The sequence below is a fragment of the Enhydra lutris genome, unplaced genomic scaffold (assembly GCF_002288905.1).
Source record: "Enhydra lutris kenyoni isolate GAN:26980312 unplaced genomic scaffold, ASM228890v2 scaffoldscaffold38, whole genome shotgun sequence".
NCBI classification, from domain to species: Eukaryota; Metazoa; Chordata; class Mammalia; order Carnivora; family Mustelidae; genus Enhydra; species Enhydra lutris.
This window is the reverse complement of record NW_019154122.1, coordinates 18,220,229-18,236,805: the sequence shown is the minus strand read 5'-3', so window position 1 is coordinate 18,236,805 and position 16,577 is coordinate 18,220,229. Positions and strand designations below refer to the sequence as shown.

At 61.3% G+C, this 16,577-nt stretch overlaps 1 protein-coding gene across 1 annotated transcript in view; it reads left to right on the top strand.

The window, feature by feature from the left end:
- The window catches only part of LOC111154771 (PR/SET domain 16), a 202,229-nt gene that overhangs the window by 48,122 nt on the left and 137,530 nt on the right, over positions 1-16,577 (top strand). The window contains 1 exon segment of the mRNA XM_022514669.1: positions 4,254-4,304. Coding sequence (XP_022370377.1) covers positions 4,254-4,304 — 51 coding nt within the window.

Genomic DNA, 16,577 nt, shown 5'->3' with positions numbered 1-16,577 from the left:
GTGTGTGTCTGCTCTGGGCTGACTTTCTGGAGAACAGAGGGTATTTATTTTAAGAGTCAAAAAAGATGTTTTGACCAACCCCACTTAGCTCAATCCTGGCACCGAGACCCGGGAGAGAAGAGAAATGCCGGAGGTCAAACCTCCCTTTTTTGGCTAAAATGCTTAATCAAAACACACCTAATACTTCTGCCGGGTGTGGAGGTGGGGTCGGGAGTGGCCAGCGGCACGTGTGCGGAGGCTCAGCTAGCAAAATAAAGAGGTTTTTCAGCAAAGCAGCAGCCTTGGCGAGGAGGCCGGGCTGCGAGGCTCCAGGAGGGGCGCGTCCGGTGGTTCTCGCCCGAGGTCGGTGGCGGGTGAAACCCACGACAATGAGCGACCCTGCGAGGCTGAGTGTCACGGGGCAGGCCGGGAGCAGCCGCCGGAACGGGCCTTCCCGAACCAGACAGACCCGGCTCTGGGAGGGGCGTCCTGTCTTCAGAGTCCGGGCTCTCCCGTCTGTGTCACGTTACGGGGGCGGCCTCCTCTTGGTCACCCGCAGTCCTACATCTGGGCTTCCCAGCAGCCACACCGCACCGGGAAGGGGTCGAGGCCCACCTCAGCAGCGGTGCACAGCCCCGGTCCCATTGGACGCCGCTCGGCATGGCTGTGCCCCCGTCTATCTGGGCTCCCACTCCGCGGGTCATGCTAGCCACCTGCCCAGCTAGGGACAGTGTGGTCTGAATGCCTATCTCATGTCCCCATCTGACCATGGACTCCCGGATGGGGGGCTACTGTCCCTGAGCTGGTGCGCAGACCTGAGGGGCAGAAAAGAGCCTCGAGGCCACGTGATGGGTGATTTCCGGGGAGGCTCCATTCTGCTTGGCTGCCCTTGGCCTCAGATGAAAGGCAGGGCCTCTGGTCACCCTTAGCCCAAGGCTTGTGGGCCCCGGGTGGGTCTGGACAGAGGCTGGCTGTGTAAGGGACAGCAGAGCTCTGGGAGCAAGGCTGCACTTGTGCTGTGCCCTGTCTGCTCGGCGTGATGGAGGGGAGCCGGCTCCCCTCGGAAAGTCACTCCTGCTGGTGCTTGACCAAGTGTTTCTGCTTGAATCGGGAATGGCCCCTGCGGGTGCCCCAGAGGCCGGTCAGTGAGCCCACGGGACCAAGGTGCCCACACTGCGGGGACACGGCCGGTGCCACCTTCAGAGACAGAGGCTGCCCTGCAGGGCTGCAGGCTGGGCCTCCCGTCCCAAACTCTCCGTACTGGGGAGTGGGCAGGAAGGAAGGTCAGTCAGGGCCACCAAAACTCAAAGTGAAACATGGCAGGGAGGGCGCCCAGGCCGACAGAGGGCCCGACAGGCAGGCAGAGGGTTGTTCCCACCCTGAGCCTGGGACAGAGTGGGCTGGAGACCAGAGGGGTCCGTGTGCGGCCAGGGGGCTGACAGGACCCCCGGATGGTCCTCCTATGCCCTGAGGGAGACGTGTCGTTGTCCTCTCCAGAGCTCTCCATGACCCAGCCGCTGGGAGTACAGAGCTGGGGGTTGGGCTAGAGCTCCCAGCAATACGTCCTCTTCCTCACCAGGAAGAGGACGGTGCCTTGTGCTGACGTCTGAGCAGAGGGGAGCAAGCCCCCATCTGCAGCCCAACCCGACGCCTCAGGGCCCAGGACGGGCAGGGGCGGGTACCATGTGAGCAGGCGCCGGCCTAGGAGCACCGCATGGCCGACGGGGCCGTGCAGGCGGCAGGGACCTTTCCGCGCAGAGATGCCCCGAGAGGCAGGCTGGGCTGGAGGGCCAGGCCTGGTTTCAGCCCAGCCTTTATCTCAGAGTGTGGTCTGCGGACGGACTCTGCTAGAGGCTCGCCTGCGCATGAACCGTGGGAAGCACCCAGCTTTCTTCCGTACTCTGGGGGAGCCCCAGGGCCACCATGGGGTGGGGGTGTCCTCTCACCAGGCCCGGGGCCGTGCCCTGGGCAGGCCATAGTCCTCCAAGACTCTGTCCCCCTCCGTTCACGGTGGCTCTGGACAGCTGCGGTCAGCTCTCGCATAGCGGGTTGGAAGCGTGCAGTGGCTCCGTGCAAGGGTACAGGCCAGCTGGGGACGGTACAGGCCAGCTGGGGATGGCCAGCCGCTCACAGATGGATACTCAGCGATCACGTGCTGGCCTTGACCTGTGGAGCACACTCTTCTGGGCGTTGTGGGGTGACTGCGTAGTGTCCCGAGGGGCCATGACTCAGGGCTCAGGAGTTCCCAGGAGTGGGGCGCTCTCCTCCCATGATTGCTTCCCATGGCCTGTGCGACGCCCCAGGGACTACACTCCCCAGGAGGTTAAAGCAGGGTGTTCTCCTCCTGGATCGAGTGCCCCCCTCTGCAGGGGGCAGGTCCACCCCATTCCAGGGACCCCGTGACCCCCACATGGAGCCCCCCACGCTGTGTGATGCTGACAGAGGCCTTCATCCTGCTGGCTGGCCGTGTTAGGGAGCCGTCCTAGGCAGCACCTCGCAGGCATGTGGACCCCGTCTCTGGCCTTTGAGCGTCGGTGAGCACGACCCCTTTCTGGAAGCCACAGCTCAACTGAGTTTCGGGCAGTCGGCTTCCTCTCTCTTCCCCTTTCCCAGGTGACCGAGCCACCAACCAGCCTCCCTGGGTCAGGATTTGAGGAAAGGACAGACACCCTAAAGAGTAGAAACGCAGGCTCCACTTGTTGGCCAGACTCGGTCCCCAGCGTCCGGGGCCGACCTCCCACAAGCCCATCCACCGCAGCCCCGGGCCAGCACCTAGCGACCTGGCCCCTTGCTGATGCCCCGGGGCCTCGCCAGGCTCCGTGGTGCTCACCTTCTCCGACTCGTTCCCTGTGCGCGTGTAACCACCTTCCAAACCATGATTTCAGAATCTATTAAAAGAAACATAAAATCCCCAACTGCTTAGAATTCTCAGCATTTAAAAATATGACTTACTGTTATCACAGCTGAGCGGGGCCGACGCGCGCCCGGGCCCCTCACCCGGCCTGCGTGGGCACCGGCGGGCGCTCTGCGCTCCCGGCTCGTAATCGGGGAGAGCGGTGGTGTAATTTTAAGGGGATGGTAAATAAAACTTCGGAGTTTGACACCATTTCTTGTGTTGATTTTCAAATATTAGTCTCAGTCTCGGTTTCTGTTCTTATGGTAACGATGTTACGATTTATAGACGCGTCCGTGCCTGCGTTTGTGATCCAGAAGAGGGAAAAGCCCGTTTATACAGCTGATTTGTCGGTTTGCCTAGCTTCGAAAGCACTCTGGGACCCGTCCCGGAAACACCGTCCCCCTGGAGTGGAGCTTGGTGGTTTCAGGAGGAGACGCCAGGCAGGTATACAGCTCTCCAAGCCGAGCCAAGAAAAGCTCCACGTCAGAACTGTCGGTGGAAGGAAGACCCAGAACGGCTAGTACTTTCTCTGCCAACTAACCTGAGCCTGCGGCAGCAGCAAGGGAAGGGCCAGAGCTCCTGGCGCTGCCCACGGCCCATGGCTGGAGGAACTTCTCACCGCCCCCCGAGGGTGCTTCCGAGCCCTGCTGTGGGTGCTACTGTGTCCTGCCTCTGCCTGATCTCCGCTGAGAAGCTTCCTCCAAAAACCACATCCACTTCCCAGGGGTCTGGGATAAAGGGCCCATTAACGCGCTGCCTGCCCCCCCAATCTGCGGCAAGGGAAGTGGCAGGGAGATGGCGTCCAACTGCAGCCCCGCCAGCCCACCTCCGCCATCTGCCCTGTCGCATCCTCCACCCCAGCCCCCCAGGTGGCGGATCGGGCCACTCAGCCAGGCTCTACTTCCCCAGGTAGCCTGCAAGCCCCATGAGGGCCCTACGGTACCCCGAGTCCTCCCGCTGACCCTGTGCGTTGGCGCTGCTCGCAGACGGGGTCAGAGGGCACAGGGGCAGACCGTTGTGCGTCTCAGAATGCCTTCCTGACCCCTTCAACGGTGTTTGGTACCATGTGTGTCTTCCCTTAAGGACCAGGGGGAGCTGCCCAGAGAGGCTCCTTCCCTACAAGGAGCCAGCTGTCTTCCCGGGAGCCGACGTCCGAGGGGGTGTCCTTGGTGTTCTCAGCAAACAAGGAAACACCGTTTGGGTAAAGGACGTGACTTCCCAACAAGCACCGTCCTCCATATTACAGGGAAGCCACGAGGTCTTGCCTTGTCGTTTCTGAGAACTTGGGATCTATCCCCAAGGTCTGCCACTGGCCGCAGCTTGAGGACGGCATCTCGGGCCCCAGACACTAACGTCCGCTCTCTAACTTGTGTTTCAGCACATGTTGGCGGATGCGGAGGTGTCGTCCCAGGAGGGCTGCATCCAAAAGGTAGGAGAGCTGGATCCACGCCCTCTCCCTCGCCGTGGCCCGGGTGCGACCCCCGGCTAGTGTGCGTGCAGCCGGGTCCGTGGGGCCACCTGCCGCTTGTGGGCGATGCGTTGTGTGTCAGAAGGCGAGCGCGGGACGGGGGTTCCGGGGACGGTAGGACGGATGTGGTCTGCACAACGTCGGCAGGCAGCGGGGCCCTGGCTCCCGAGAACCGGGAGAGCCACTCCCGTGGGAATGCTCAGGCCAGGCAGACGCAGGAGAAGTGAATAAACACGGGTCACGTTGGTGTGACCACCTCCACTGGACACTCAGTGAGAAGAATACAGACGGGGAAAGACCACAGTCGGCCGCGCATCCCACAAAGCCTGTGCTGTCCACAGCCTCCGAAGAGGGCCTGGGCGGGGTGTCGAAAAGCAGCCGATCAGGTGAAAGGAAAGGCGTCCACGGCGGGGAGCGTCTCCTGCCCTCTCGGTGGCTGATGGCGGTTCCCCGGGTGGCAGACGTTAGCCCGGCAAGATCCAGAGAGTGAACTAGCCCAGAAAAACACCAAGAAACCCAGAAGCCGTTCATCAGACAGCGCTCAGGGCCCACCCAGTCCGGGCCACCCCCACACACACGCAACACAGGACACACACACCCACACCCGCACAGTAGCCAACCCACACTTCTGCATGTTCCAGTGGAATGAGGACAGCGGTCTCTCTTGTGGCGCTGTCCTCAAAACACCACCCAGGAGAGGCGGAGAGTGGGCCCGCCAAGGGTGCCTGGGTCTGGGGTTGTCTGACCGTCTGCATTGCGGGATGTGTGTTTACAGGGACGGTCGGCCTCTGCTGGGGGGAGCCCGAGGTGCGTCGCGAAGGGACGCCCAATGTCCCAGGTGTCCCCGTGCCCGGCTTGATGGTCTGAGCTGAGGACTCTGGGCACAGCTTCCATAAGGGGGTGGGGGAGACCTGACCCTTCTCACCAGGTCCAACCCTACAAATACTGATTTTGGAGAAAACCCTGTGAAGGGAGGCATTTTCTGACCCTGCAGTGACTTCCCGAAGGAGCTCTGGCAGGGGTGATCTTCTAGCCGATTCTCACCTATAACCCAGGGTCTGTGTCCGGCCGGATGGTGGCCTGAGGTCTGTCTTCCTCAAAACACGACATCCCTCCCAGCAGCCCCCTTTCCCTCTTTCTGCCTCTGGGAACAAACTCGGATTTCCCTAAAAGGTGAAAGGTAGCAAAAGATTGTAAAGAGCTTTCCCGTGTTTCAAAGAACTGAAGTCTTTCCTCTCCCCCAAAAAAAGCCCTGCAGTTGGGTCCAGGGTCTTGACCTCCAGAGAGAACACGAAATCCTCCTCTCTCACCACCAGCAAGCAGCAGGTGGCACAGAGGGACTTGCCCCAGCAGTGGGGTGGACTGGCGGGAGCTTAGACGGGATGCATTCATGGGGGATGGGCGGTTGCCTGTCTGGTGTGGGTACCAGGGTCGAGGCAGAAGGCCAAAAGGTCAAGTCTAACTGTGAAGATGGTGAGGAGGCCAGGGCTGGATGCTTCTGAGCCGGGATGAGATTTTCCCCGGGAGAACCCCCGCCAGCACAGCCCCTCTGCTCCTGGAGCACCACGGCTTTTCCTTTCCTAAACCATCAGCCCATCGGGCCCGGGCTGACCTGGTTGGAGGGCTTTCCTGAGAGCTGCTCGGGGACGGGTGGAAGGTGCCACGCACATAGCGCCGGTCACACTGCCTGGCCCAGGCACCCCCTCAAACACAGGGCCTTGGAAGGCCTGGCAGAGGGCTCTGAGGTGCCCTCTGTGCCCAGAATCCCAACTGACCTGACACTCACAGCAGCCGGACATGCAGGGGGCCCAGGCACCGGAGCAAAGGGGATCCTGGTGGCTGTCCATTTGGAACGAGGCCTCCTGACTCCCTGCCCAGCCCCTCGGCCTCCTATCACTCCGCAGGTCCCTGCTGCAGGGGGGAGGCTGCTGCCGGGAAGGGGGCTCTGCCCAGCTCCCCACGCACACCCTTCCCCACATGAAGGAGCCGCTGCACAACACTCCGTTGTCCCCTGAAATCTGGGATTTTTTGGCCTCGTGCTGAACTTGGACATTCTCAGCATTTGGGCCATTCAAGTGTGATGGGATGGGTGCCCAGGTTCAGGCTGGTGGGAGCGTCAAAACCTGACCCTGGGTCTTAGCTCTGGACCCATCTGGGCCGGTTCCACGCCCAGACCATCCGGGAGGGAGAGGGGAAGGGAGACGGGAATGAAAACGCAAAGCCGAATGGGTTCATGCACTGAGGCTGGAAAATGAGTAAATGTCCCTTTACCTTCCCTCCGAGAAGCGGGTCTTGCCTCACGGATCACTGTGGTCCTCAGAGCCGTGCACGTCTACGGGCACACGCGCTGTTTCCGGCAAGGACCACACGTGCCTCGGCACTGTTTTAAGGACACGTGGAGTCAATTCCTTGGCAAGAGAAGGTAGACCCCATTTATGAGTTTTGTGGTTTGGGAGTTTTACATCTGGTTGGACGTGGCCTCTCCTCCCCCACACGTTTGGGAGCCTTAAAACACTGTGGGCCGTGGCCGGAGGTGGGGGGACTTGGGTAGGTCCGCCGACATCTCCAGCTCCAGTATCCCGTTCCGAGGGTGACGGTGCTTCCTGCTCCTTATGGGCATGGGGAAGTATCACAGATGGTGGCTGACTCAGTCCGTGGTTGGACGCAGGTACAGAAAACCGGTATTTTGTGGGGCAGCCCCGGTTGTAAATTCTGAGCATTAGAGAGCTAGGCTGCTGGACCCGCCGTGGAATCCCTCTGTCCCGCTTTGCACAGAAGCTCAGGCCCAGGGAGGCAGGCTGTGCCCACACTCCGCGCGGAGGCGGGATTCGAACCCGGGGTTACTGGGCCGGCGGTGCAGGGCGGGGCTCCCCTGCGAGTGACAGCGGCCGCGGCCTGTGAGCCGCGCCAGGCTCGGCCCCGCCCCTCGGGTCCCGGGACCCCCTCGCTGCCGCCGCCATAGCGGTGCCCTTTGGAGGGGTCGCCCGCCCGCATCCGCATCTCGCATCCCGCAGGTCCTGGCTCCCTCCCTCGGCCCCGCATCCCTCTCCATCCCCTGCGTCAGCCTTCTTCCACCGCGGGGGAGGCCGCGCAGCCCCGCTTTGGTGCTGATGAGACTCGGGGCCCGCGCTCGTCGCCGCTCCCCTCCTGCGCCCGCCCCGGTGTGCGCCCTGGGCGCGGAGCCCGCGCTGCCCACGAAGTCGCTGGGACGGCGGCCTGCGGGTCGTGCTGCGTCGCCTCTCCCGGCCTTGGCGCCTGGACCTCTGGGACTGTTCCCTCCGGCGGACTCTATTTCGCCTGTTTACTTAGAGGGAAAGCCCGGGGCTCCCGCAGAGCAAACATCTGCGGGAGATAATCTAGCGAGTTGTCCATCCATCACTCGGGTCGCCCGGCTCCCTGGAGAGCCCGCGGGGGCCTGTAATAAAAAGACCCAGCGAAGAGGCTTTGGGGACGAATAAAGAGCCGTGTTAAGGGCCCGCTGGAAATGGATGGAAGACATTATTAAGGCTCAATGGCCTTCTTATCAAAATCCGATAGGATAGACATTTGGCAAAAGGCTTAAATTTATTCTTTGACTTTCTGGAGGGCTTGAATTTATCCGTTAACAAGAGTGTAGTCCACCCGGGGAGATGGTATCAGCTAAAAGAATTTTGATTTAATCTCTGGTGATATGAAAAGGGGACATGCTAGCCCCGGCCGCCTTCCCTTTGTCCCACTTTATCTTGTTTTCTTTGACCATCTCGAGAAGGAAGGACGTGTTAATACGGTACAACTGGGGGGAAAGGCAAACAAAAGGAAGTGACCTTTTCCTTTTTTTATTTTTATTTTTCCTTCTCCTTCCCTCCTCTGTCTGCCCCCAGCCTGCCAAAAATCAGGAATTTGCATCGGTAGGACCAGGACCGGAAGAAGAAAGGTGCCACCCAGCCGGCGCTCTGGGCGACTGGGGGCGGGCGCGCGGGGTGTGCAAGCGGTGCGTGGGGAGTCGGGGTCCGAAGGAAAGAAAGCTAATGAAGTCCGGTGCTGGAAGAGGGAGCACGATGGCTCCATAAATCTCTCTCCCATCATTATGTGCAAAATGCTACAGGTCATAAAAGCCATCTGATAGCCCAGCCTGGCACTGTCCACACAGGGTGATTGATTGATAATTATTTAATTTGTGAAATGATTATTTGGATGTTAGGACCGTGGTCTGCACGGCTGGCTGTTGTGTGCGTGTGCTCCACGGCCTGCCCACCCCCCACCCCCTCCGGGAGATGCCTCTGCTCTCCGGGATCCCTCCTGGGATGTGGGGATGCTGGGGGCTGGGCTCCGCCCAGGGCGTCCAGGAAGACAGCTCTTCAAGTGACAAGAAGGTGGGAGTGGAGACCATAGGCAGCTGCTAAGTGTGTTTTGTGCTCGCACGCCCCAAGGTGTAAGCGTGTTGCTGCTGGGCCGTGGAAACTCCGCCCAGAGCCCCAGAGCCAGGTCGTGCCATGCGTTTGCTGCTACGTCCTGGGGTCTGTGGCTCTGGCGTGCTGTGGAGGTGGCTGGGGGCCCCGGGGAAGGTGGTGGAGAGACCAGGGATGTGTCTCTGCACCTCTTAAGAAGGGGAGGTCTGAAAATGCAGAAGCCCCCCCTGCAAAAAGGGCTGATGGGCGCACTCGGGGTGCCACTGGTCTCCGTCGGGCGGTAAGCCTTGCTGGGTCCTTCTCATGCTTTGCCTGAGCCAGTGAGGACGGCCTTAGCAGTCCTTTCCGTTTTCCTCTTCCGCTTCCAGCCAGCAACCCTCAGGAGCCACCAACACCCCGTAACTCACCCGCATTTTACCTGCAAAGACGCCGTCTTACCCCCCCCAATCACATGGGAGACCCCAGCACTCAGAATCCTGCAACCACAATTAATAATTTGCATGTGGGATCGGTTATGTCTTTATGAAATCAAAGTGTGTTTAGCTGCCACAGAGACAGCCCTGAGTTGATTTTGATAATCTGGGGCTGAATAGACTTGCTCGGACGCAGTCAGCCTGGACAAAAGGCTGGGCACTGGCTGAAAGCCCTCTGACGGCTCGTCTCCCTCTCCTTTGTTCGGGGTCTGCTGATAAAAGAGCCAGGAGTCCATTAATTCAGTGAATGAACATATAGTAAAGTCAGTGCCTCTTGAGAACAATAATGTTGAGGTCAGCTTCGGTTGCCATGGAAACTAAGTACTCCTAAGAAGTTTGCATCCCTGATTTTGCTGAATCAAAGGCTGCAAAGCGGAGAGGTGTAGGGGGCCGCGACCAGAATGCCAGAGAGCGCCGCCTCCGCGCTCCCCTTCCCGAGGAGGTGCAGGCCTCAGCCCGGGTCTCGAGGCCACCACCAGCCGGGCCTCCTCGAGTCCGGCTTCCGGCCTCCCTTCCTGCCCCTCCCGAAGGCCTCTGATTGCACAACGCAACGCTTATCTGAAGAGGCGGCCTAGGTGTGATTTCGGTGGCTCCGTTCCCCGCGGACAGAAAGGCTCTACGGGCGCGAGGGTGGACTCTGACCTCTGGCCACCTTGAAGCACCTGAACTTGTCCCTGGTTGGGGGGGCGGGCAGGGGCCCCTTCCCGCTCTGATAAGGGTGATTAATGGGCCCACAGTGGCGGCTGTGGTGAGCTTTGGGGCAGCTGCAGGCCGGGGGGTGGGGGGAAAGGACATTAGAAACTTCACCTTTTTGCAGTTTCAGGCCCTTAAACTGAGTTGATTCCATTTTCCCTGCCCCTGCCCCTGCCCCTGCCCCTGCCCCATCCCGAGGATCCCCAATACCAGCTGAAAGGCTCAGATTCTCCAGGCGAGGTGCACTTTGTCACCTGCCCGCCCTGGCGGGGGAGCTGTGGGTCAGGAAGGCCCTGGGCCCGGGGGGTGCGGGGGGAGCAGTGGCCCCCAGCGGGCCGTGGAGGGCACGCTGCTCTCCCAGAACAGCCAGAGCCCGAGAGCCACACCCAGGGGGCAGGGAGACAGTTTAGTTTCGTCTCTCTTTTGCACCAGAGAAAACAAAGAGCCAGCTTTTCTTTCTCTCTCCGGAACACCCGAGAATCGGCCTCCAAAAGGCTGCTGGGCTGCGGCTTGGGGTCCCGGAGGAGGGACAGCGGAAGCCCCCTCGGGGTCCACCAGCAGCCGCGGGCAGGGCTGAGAGAGCAGGTGACTTGGGGACCCTCTCTGGGGCCAGGCCCTCCCCCCCAGCCGCCCAGCTGACACTTTGTGCCCAAACTTAAATCTTGAAGGCAGAGAAAACGTCATCAATTTCACAGGACAGACTCAGAAATGGGAAATACGCCTTCCCCCGGAAGGTAAACAAAGGAACCTCTCCTTTTGGCGGGAGACCCGGGGAGGCTGGGCAGGTCCAGGGCCACTCCCAACCCACCCCAACCCTCTAAACCTGGTTCTTGGCCTTGAGCTTGGCCTCCTGCATTTCCTGCTTCTTGTCCGCAAGCCGGAGAGACAGTCCGTCTCCAGCGCCCGAGCTGGCCCGAGGCGTCCAGCTGGACAACAAGACGGCGGTCGGGCACAGCTCTGGGCACAGCTCTGGGCACCGGGTCCTGCTCCGTGGAGGCTGGGGGTGCGGCTTCTGCGGTCTGCGTGGGGACGGGGGAGCGGGGGGAGCCCGGGTGGACGCTGGCCATGGACAGAGAGTGTCGGGGGCCTCCGGGGACAGCTGCAGCGGGTCAGAGCACAGAGGCCGTGGGGCGTCCGTGGCAGGGCCCTCCAGGAGACCGCGCGGAAGCTCAGGGCGTCCGAGGCGGTGCTCGTGGGAGGGGTGCTGGGCCGACCGTCTGGAGCAGGTCGCCTCTCGCACCGGGTAATGAAGCGGATTTATTATCTACATTACGGCTTTATGGGAGGCAGATGACGGTGTCGATAAACTCCGTAATCTTCAGGTGGGTGCAAAAGTGAGTTAATTAAATTGTGCCTCACTGTTAGGAGAGACAAATGTGTCCGCTCGAAGGCCTGCGTGGCATCTTCTGCTCTAAACACACAGACACACCCTCCGCGAAGTCAGCGTCACTGGCGTGGGGCGGCTGCCCTTGAGGAGAAGCCCTGCCCTTGTCCCTTCGTGTGACCACTCTGGGTGCGAGGCAGACTTCCGGTTTTCCACAGAGATGCCCGGGTGACCGTCCCTCCCAGGGCAAAAGCGGCGAGAGATGCCGTGAGCACTCGCGACCCCTCCCTCCGCCCGGCCCCTTTTCTCTTGTGCCGAACACCCCAGGCCTCGAGGGAGGCCTGGCTCCCGACTCCCCTCAGATGCCATTCGCTGGGGAGGTCGCGGGGCCAGGCGCCGTGGGTGTTCCTCGCAGAGCCCGGAAGCCCCCCTCCCATCCGGGCACAGGCCTGTAGGAGGCCTTGGGGAAACCTCTCGACCTGATATAGGACGACAGGGCCCGTGTGTGGGGGTTCTCTGTGGCCTGCCCGGGGGCGGAAGCGGGGGAAGGTTGTGTCCCGTGCACCCCACCGGCGAGGCCACCTCCCATCCAAGCAAGTGGGCGTCTGCGCCGGGCGTGTAGAGGGGCGGACCCCCAGCATCCTGGCTAGCCGGTTCACCGTCTTCTCTGAGTGACAGGCCCGGTTTCCTGTGTGGGCGTGGGCGTGGGTGTGGGGGGGGCACACCGGCCTCCACAGAACCTCTAGCCTCTCACCTGCCTCCCAGAGCAGCTCCGAGGCTTGTGCTGCTGTGGGGCTGACCATGCGCTGAGCCCTGGGGGAGGACACGGGGCCAGGAGGAGGGGGAGGGAAGGAGAGCAGGCAGGGGCAGGGGGCTGACCTTGTCCCCACTGGGGTCCTCTGTCGCCGTCAGTCACCATTAACCAGCTGCCCTATGCCCATCGGCTCACGTGCCCGCCATCACCCCAGACGGGTTCTCGTCCCCACGTCACTGAGTAGGAAACGAAGGCACAGACAGCGTAAGTCACTTGACTGGGCCGCACAAGTCAACGGAGAGGCCAGCTTTCAGTGTCCGCCCACGAGACCCTGGAGTGAGCGTCCCCGGGGACCGTGTCTAGCCTGTGCCCTGAGCACTCCTCTGCTCTGCTCCCAGAGCTCACGCCCGTCAGAGTCCCGGCAGTGCGAGGCTGCGGCCGCGGCCGAGTCCAGGGAGAGCGGACGCAGAGTGGGCGGCGCTCGCTGCAAGCAGGCGGGTCACGGAGCTCTTGCTGCAATGATGTGACAAACCCTCCCCAAACTCAGGGGCTCAAGGCAGTCCTCGCCGATTCTCACTTACACGCGTGACGGGGGCCAGTGCAGGCTGGGCTCGGCTGGGTGTGGTTTGCTCGATGTTGGTCGGCGTTCTTAGACCGGTGGGCTGCGTGGGGCGTGCGGCTGTCACGGTGATGGCCGAAGGAGAGGGGGCACCCGCCACAGCCCGCAGCACGGGGTGGGAGGAGGTGCCTGTCATGACGGGCGTGTGGGCCCGTGGCAGAGGGCACGGAGGCGGGGACCCCGGTGCATTTTACTATGGTGGGCTTCCTGAAGGAGGTGGCACCGGAGCTGACCCATGACCAGTTCCCTGGTGCCAGGTAATGTGGGCAGAGTCACTTCAGGTGTGCGGATAGAGAACGGAGGCGAACACACAGGAAAAGATTGGGACGCCTCGCTGGCACAGTCCCCTGCCTCCCAGGCTTCTGGGGCCTCTTGGATGCACACAGCACTGAGGGGCGACCCCCTATCCCCGGAAGGGCTCTGATCCGTGATCCGGAGCCGCCAGGGGAAAGCGGGGTCCGGCCACCTTCGGGGTTGTCCCAGGTCCCTTTGCTGGGAGGGACTCAGGAGACCCCGTAGGATGGCCAAGGGTAAACCACCGCAGCCCAGCCCCGGGACCCCAAAGAGGCATTTGGACAACCTCCTGCTGAATGGAGGGCTTCGATGTCCGGCCTCGTGAAGAGCCATAAGTCGGTGGGACCAAGGGACAGGAGCAGATCTGAGAAGGCCGCGCTCTGTGTGACCCCAGCTCCACCATGTTCCGGAAAAGACAAAGCCACAGAGATGGTGAAGAGATTCGTGGTTCCCAGGGGTGGGGAGAGGGGGCAAGCCGGTGGGGCAGGGAGATCGGGGTCAGGAGAACTATTCCGTGAGGTCCCACGGCAGCGTCCACACGACCCTGACATTTATCCGGACCCACAGAAAGCACAGCCGGGCCCCACCGCAAAGCCTGACATTCCTCACGGGCGCTACTTGCTGACGGTCACAACCGACCCATCCGTTGTCAGAAATGACCGTGCGACCATAGGATGTCAATCAGGGGCGCCGGGGGCGTGGAGATGGGCATGGACTTGATGCCCACTTTCCGAGGAAACTAAAACGCTTAGCTTTTCAAGAACGGGTTTCGGAAAAGTGGCAAGCCGCATGCACGCGCGTCTTCTGTGAAGCCGCACATGTGCCTAAGGGCGGGCGCGGGGGAGGAGGCTGCCCGGGAATCAGCAGAAGCGGTGACGTCACGCTTCACTGTGACATGACGTCTCACGTTTCATCAAGTGAACCCCGCACAGGGAGTTTTGCTTGTGAAATACGCTGGCGTCCGGGAGCTTACCCCGGGCCCGGCCCATGGCAACGCCAGACGGCGAAGGTCGCCACCGCCGTGGTGGGTGATGACGGCCGGACGTGGGCACCGTTCCCGTCTGCTGGGCCACAAGCCCCCATGGTCAGGATTCCCCGTCCTGCGCATGTGCAGGCCGTTCCCCCAACATCTGAGCCTCTGCCTTCTGGGACCGCGTGTCGTTGGATGAACCGCCCGGCCCGTGGTCCTCTCTGGACCCAGCAGCCACTGGCCAGCGTGACAGCCCCCAGCTCTCTCTGCCCTCCAACGCTGCGGCCAGAAAGTTCGGGAGATCTGGCAATTACCATAGGCCGAGCTGTCCTGCGAGTCCCGTGAGGCGTGCAGGAGAAACTCAGCCATGAGCTGTTTCTTTGGGCTTCTGGGTTTCAGAGTCTGACCTTGTCACGTGCACAGGCGCCAGCAGTGACGGACACCGAGTCTGCTTGGGTGCTGGAGACACAAACTGGAAGTCCTCGAGGTCTCTGTTCTCCCCGCGTCCCCGTCCTCCCGAGACCCCAGTCACCTGTGCTGAGGGGCCTCAGCAGCCCATGTTGTTGGGGTCCTGGCCCCTGTCCCCCACCCCCGCACAGTTCCAAATCCACGCGGCTCCTCGTCGTGGGGCACGCTTCCAGGAGCCTCTCGTGCGGTTTGCTCTGCCCACTTCGGGCGGAAGTGACCCCACCTTGCCGTGTTGGCCGGACCGTGTCCCGGCAGGTGGGTGATTCGAAGCAGTCATTTCTCTGGGCCATTTTTCCTTCTTATCCCCTGTTATATACAGGGGAGATTGTGAGGATAACAAATTGGTTTTGGCCGGGAGGAGTGGGATTCTTAATTTAACAGATTCAGGGTGAGTGCACCGTTTTCTTACTTAATAATATTTCCTTCTTTGAATAACACCCTGCTTCAGCCCCGGCCTCTTTGTATGCTAACGGGATTCGTCATCCTGCCTGACACCCCTTCCATCAGCCAAGGCCGTGTGGGCGAACGGTTTCTTCTTACCCAGATAACAAGATGTTTCTCCACTACACTGTTGATAAATTAAGTAATAAAAGGCAAGACTTATTATTTTCTATTGGAACCTTGCCTCTGTTATTCCTGAGCAATGGCCAAGACCCAGAGCATTAGCCGCAGAAACGTTTGCATTGCCGGGGATGGAAAATTATCACATAAAGAGGGTCTGGTGTGGTGTTCATCACGGATCAGCTGAGAGGAAGGAGAGACTCAAAAACAAACAAAAATAATAATAAAAGTGCTCTTCCCCAGCCCCCGCGCTGGGCGGGACGGGGATGGACAAGCTGGTGCCCGTTCAGAGTGGACTTGAGGGTGTCCTGCCCGCCGCGGGCAGGCGGGCCCTTCCTGAGCCTCCCTCGGCCGAGGTTCTGGCTTACCAAAGCCCCAAAAGGGCAGATAATTATCAGAAGAGATTCTGAAGCATGGGCACCCCAGAGAGAAGCAGGAATAAAGTGAGGAGGAGGAATTTTGAATAGATTTCCTCCCTTTGTATTTCTGTTTTGGACGAGAAATGCAGAGGCAGGAGAAAAGGGGAACCTGCGAGGTAGAGAAAAACATCGAATTAGCCTTCAGGAAGGTCTGGCTTGGCGGGGGCTGTCCTGGGTCAGGAAGGAGGGAGAGCTGGGGGGGCGACGGGCTCCTTTGTCCTGTGTCTGCCAATGTGCCGTCCTCCAGGAGGGAGAACCAGCCCGCGGGGAGGCCTGTGTCTGTCCCCACTTGCCACCCAGGAGGAGGGACAGGGCCCTCAGAGACCGGACGGTGTCGGGTTTGTAGGACAGCTCCCGGGCCCGGGGCACAACGATTGCGTCTTTCTGTGTGTGACATCAGGTGGTGCTGCGGCCGGGACACGGCAAAGCAGACGCCACCTCTGCGTGCTCGCCGCTGGGCTCCCGCGCCGGGCCGAGGTCACGGGTGTGGGCCACATCTGGAGCGCGCTGGCTGACTCTGGACAGCCCCGGGGAACAGTTCTCTTTCCCTAGGGTTCAGACAGCTGAACTCGCCCACCCGAGGTCGCGTGGGCAGCGGCAACCTTGGCCCCTGCGGAAACGCTCCCAAACCCAGACTCTGAAACGAGGCTCTGCCCAGGGGGCCCCAGCCAGGCATTTTCACCCCTGGGATCGTCCACTTCCCTCGCCGTCTGAGTGGGAAGTGTGTGTTGCCCAGAAGCAGGTGCTAATGTGGGGACGTCCCCCTGGGCTGGTGCCCATTTCCTCTCCCGGTCGGTGTCAGTGCCTGGCACGCTGTCCCCCATCTCTCCTCCTACTAGTGTATCCAACGTCCAGCACCCCGGCCACCTTATTAAACACCCAGGATTCTTAATAATCACCGTTTGGCCCCTCAAGTGTCACTGTGATATCCCTCAAAGCCCTCCCCCCTCTGGGTTTCCCAGCCCGACACATCACTCGCCTCCTCAGAAGCCCCCTCCCCCAACGATGCCATACGAGGAGAGCTCTCGCCTCCCCGTGCCTCCCTCCTGGCCCCACGGCTGCCGCCTCGCTCACGGGGGGACCTCTCTGCCCTGCCGGCAGGACGACACAGCCTCAGGCGTGCGCACCCGGCGAGGGCCCCTGCCCTGCCGCCCCACGGGGAGCACTTCCAGAGCTGTTCTGGTTCCTGCGGCTTTGGGGGCCAGACCCTCAGACTCAGCTTCAGGGACATTTGGGGTTTGCTCAGCTAAGCCCACGGGTTGTCTTTTTGT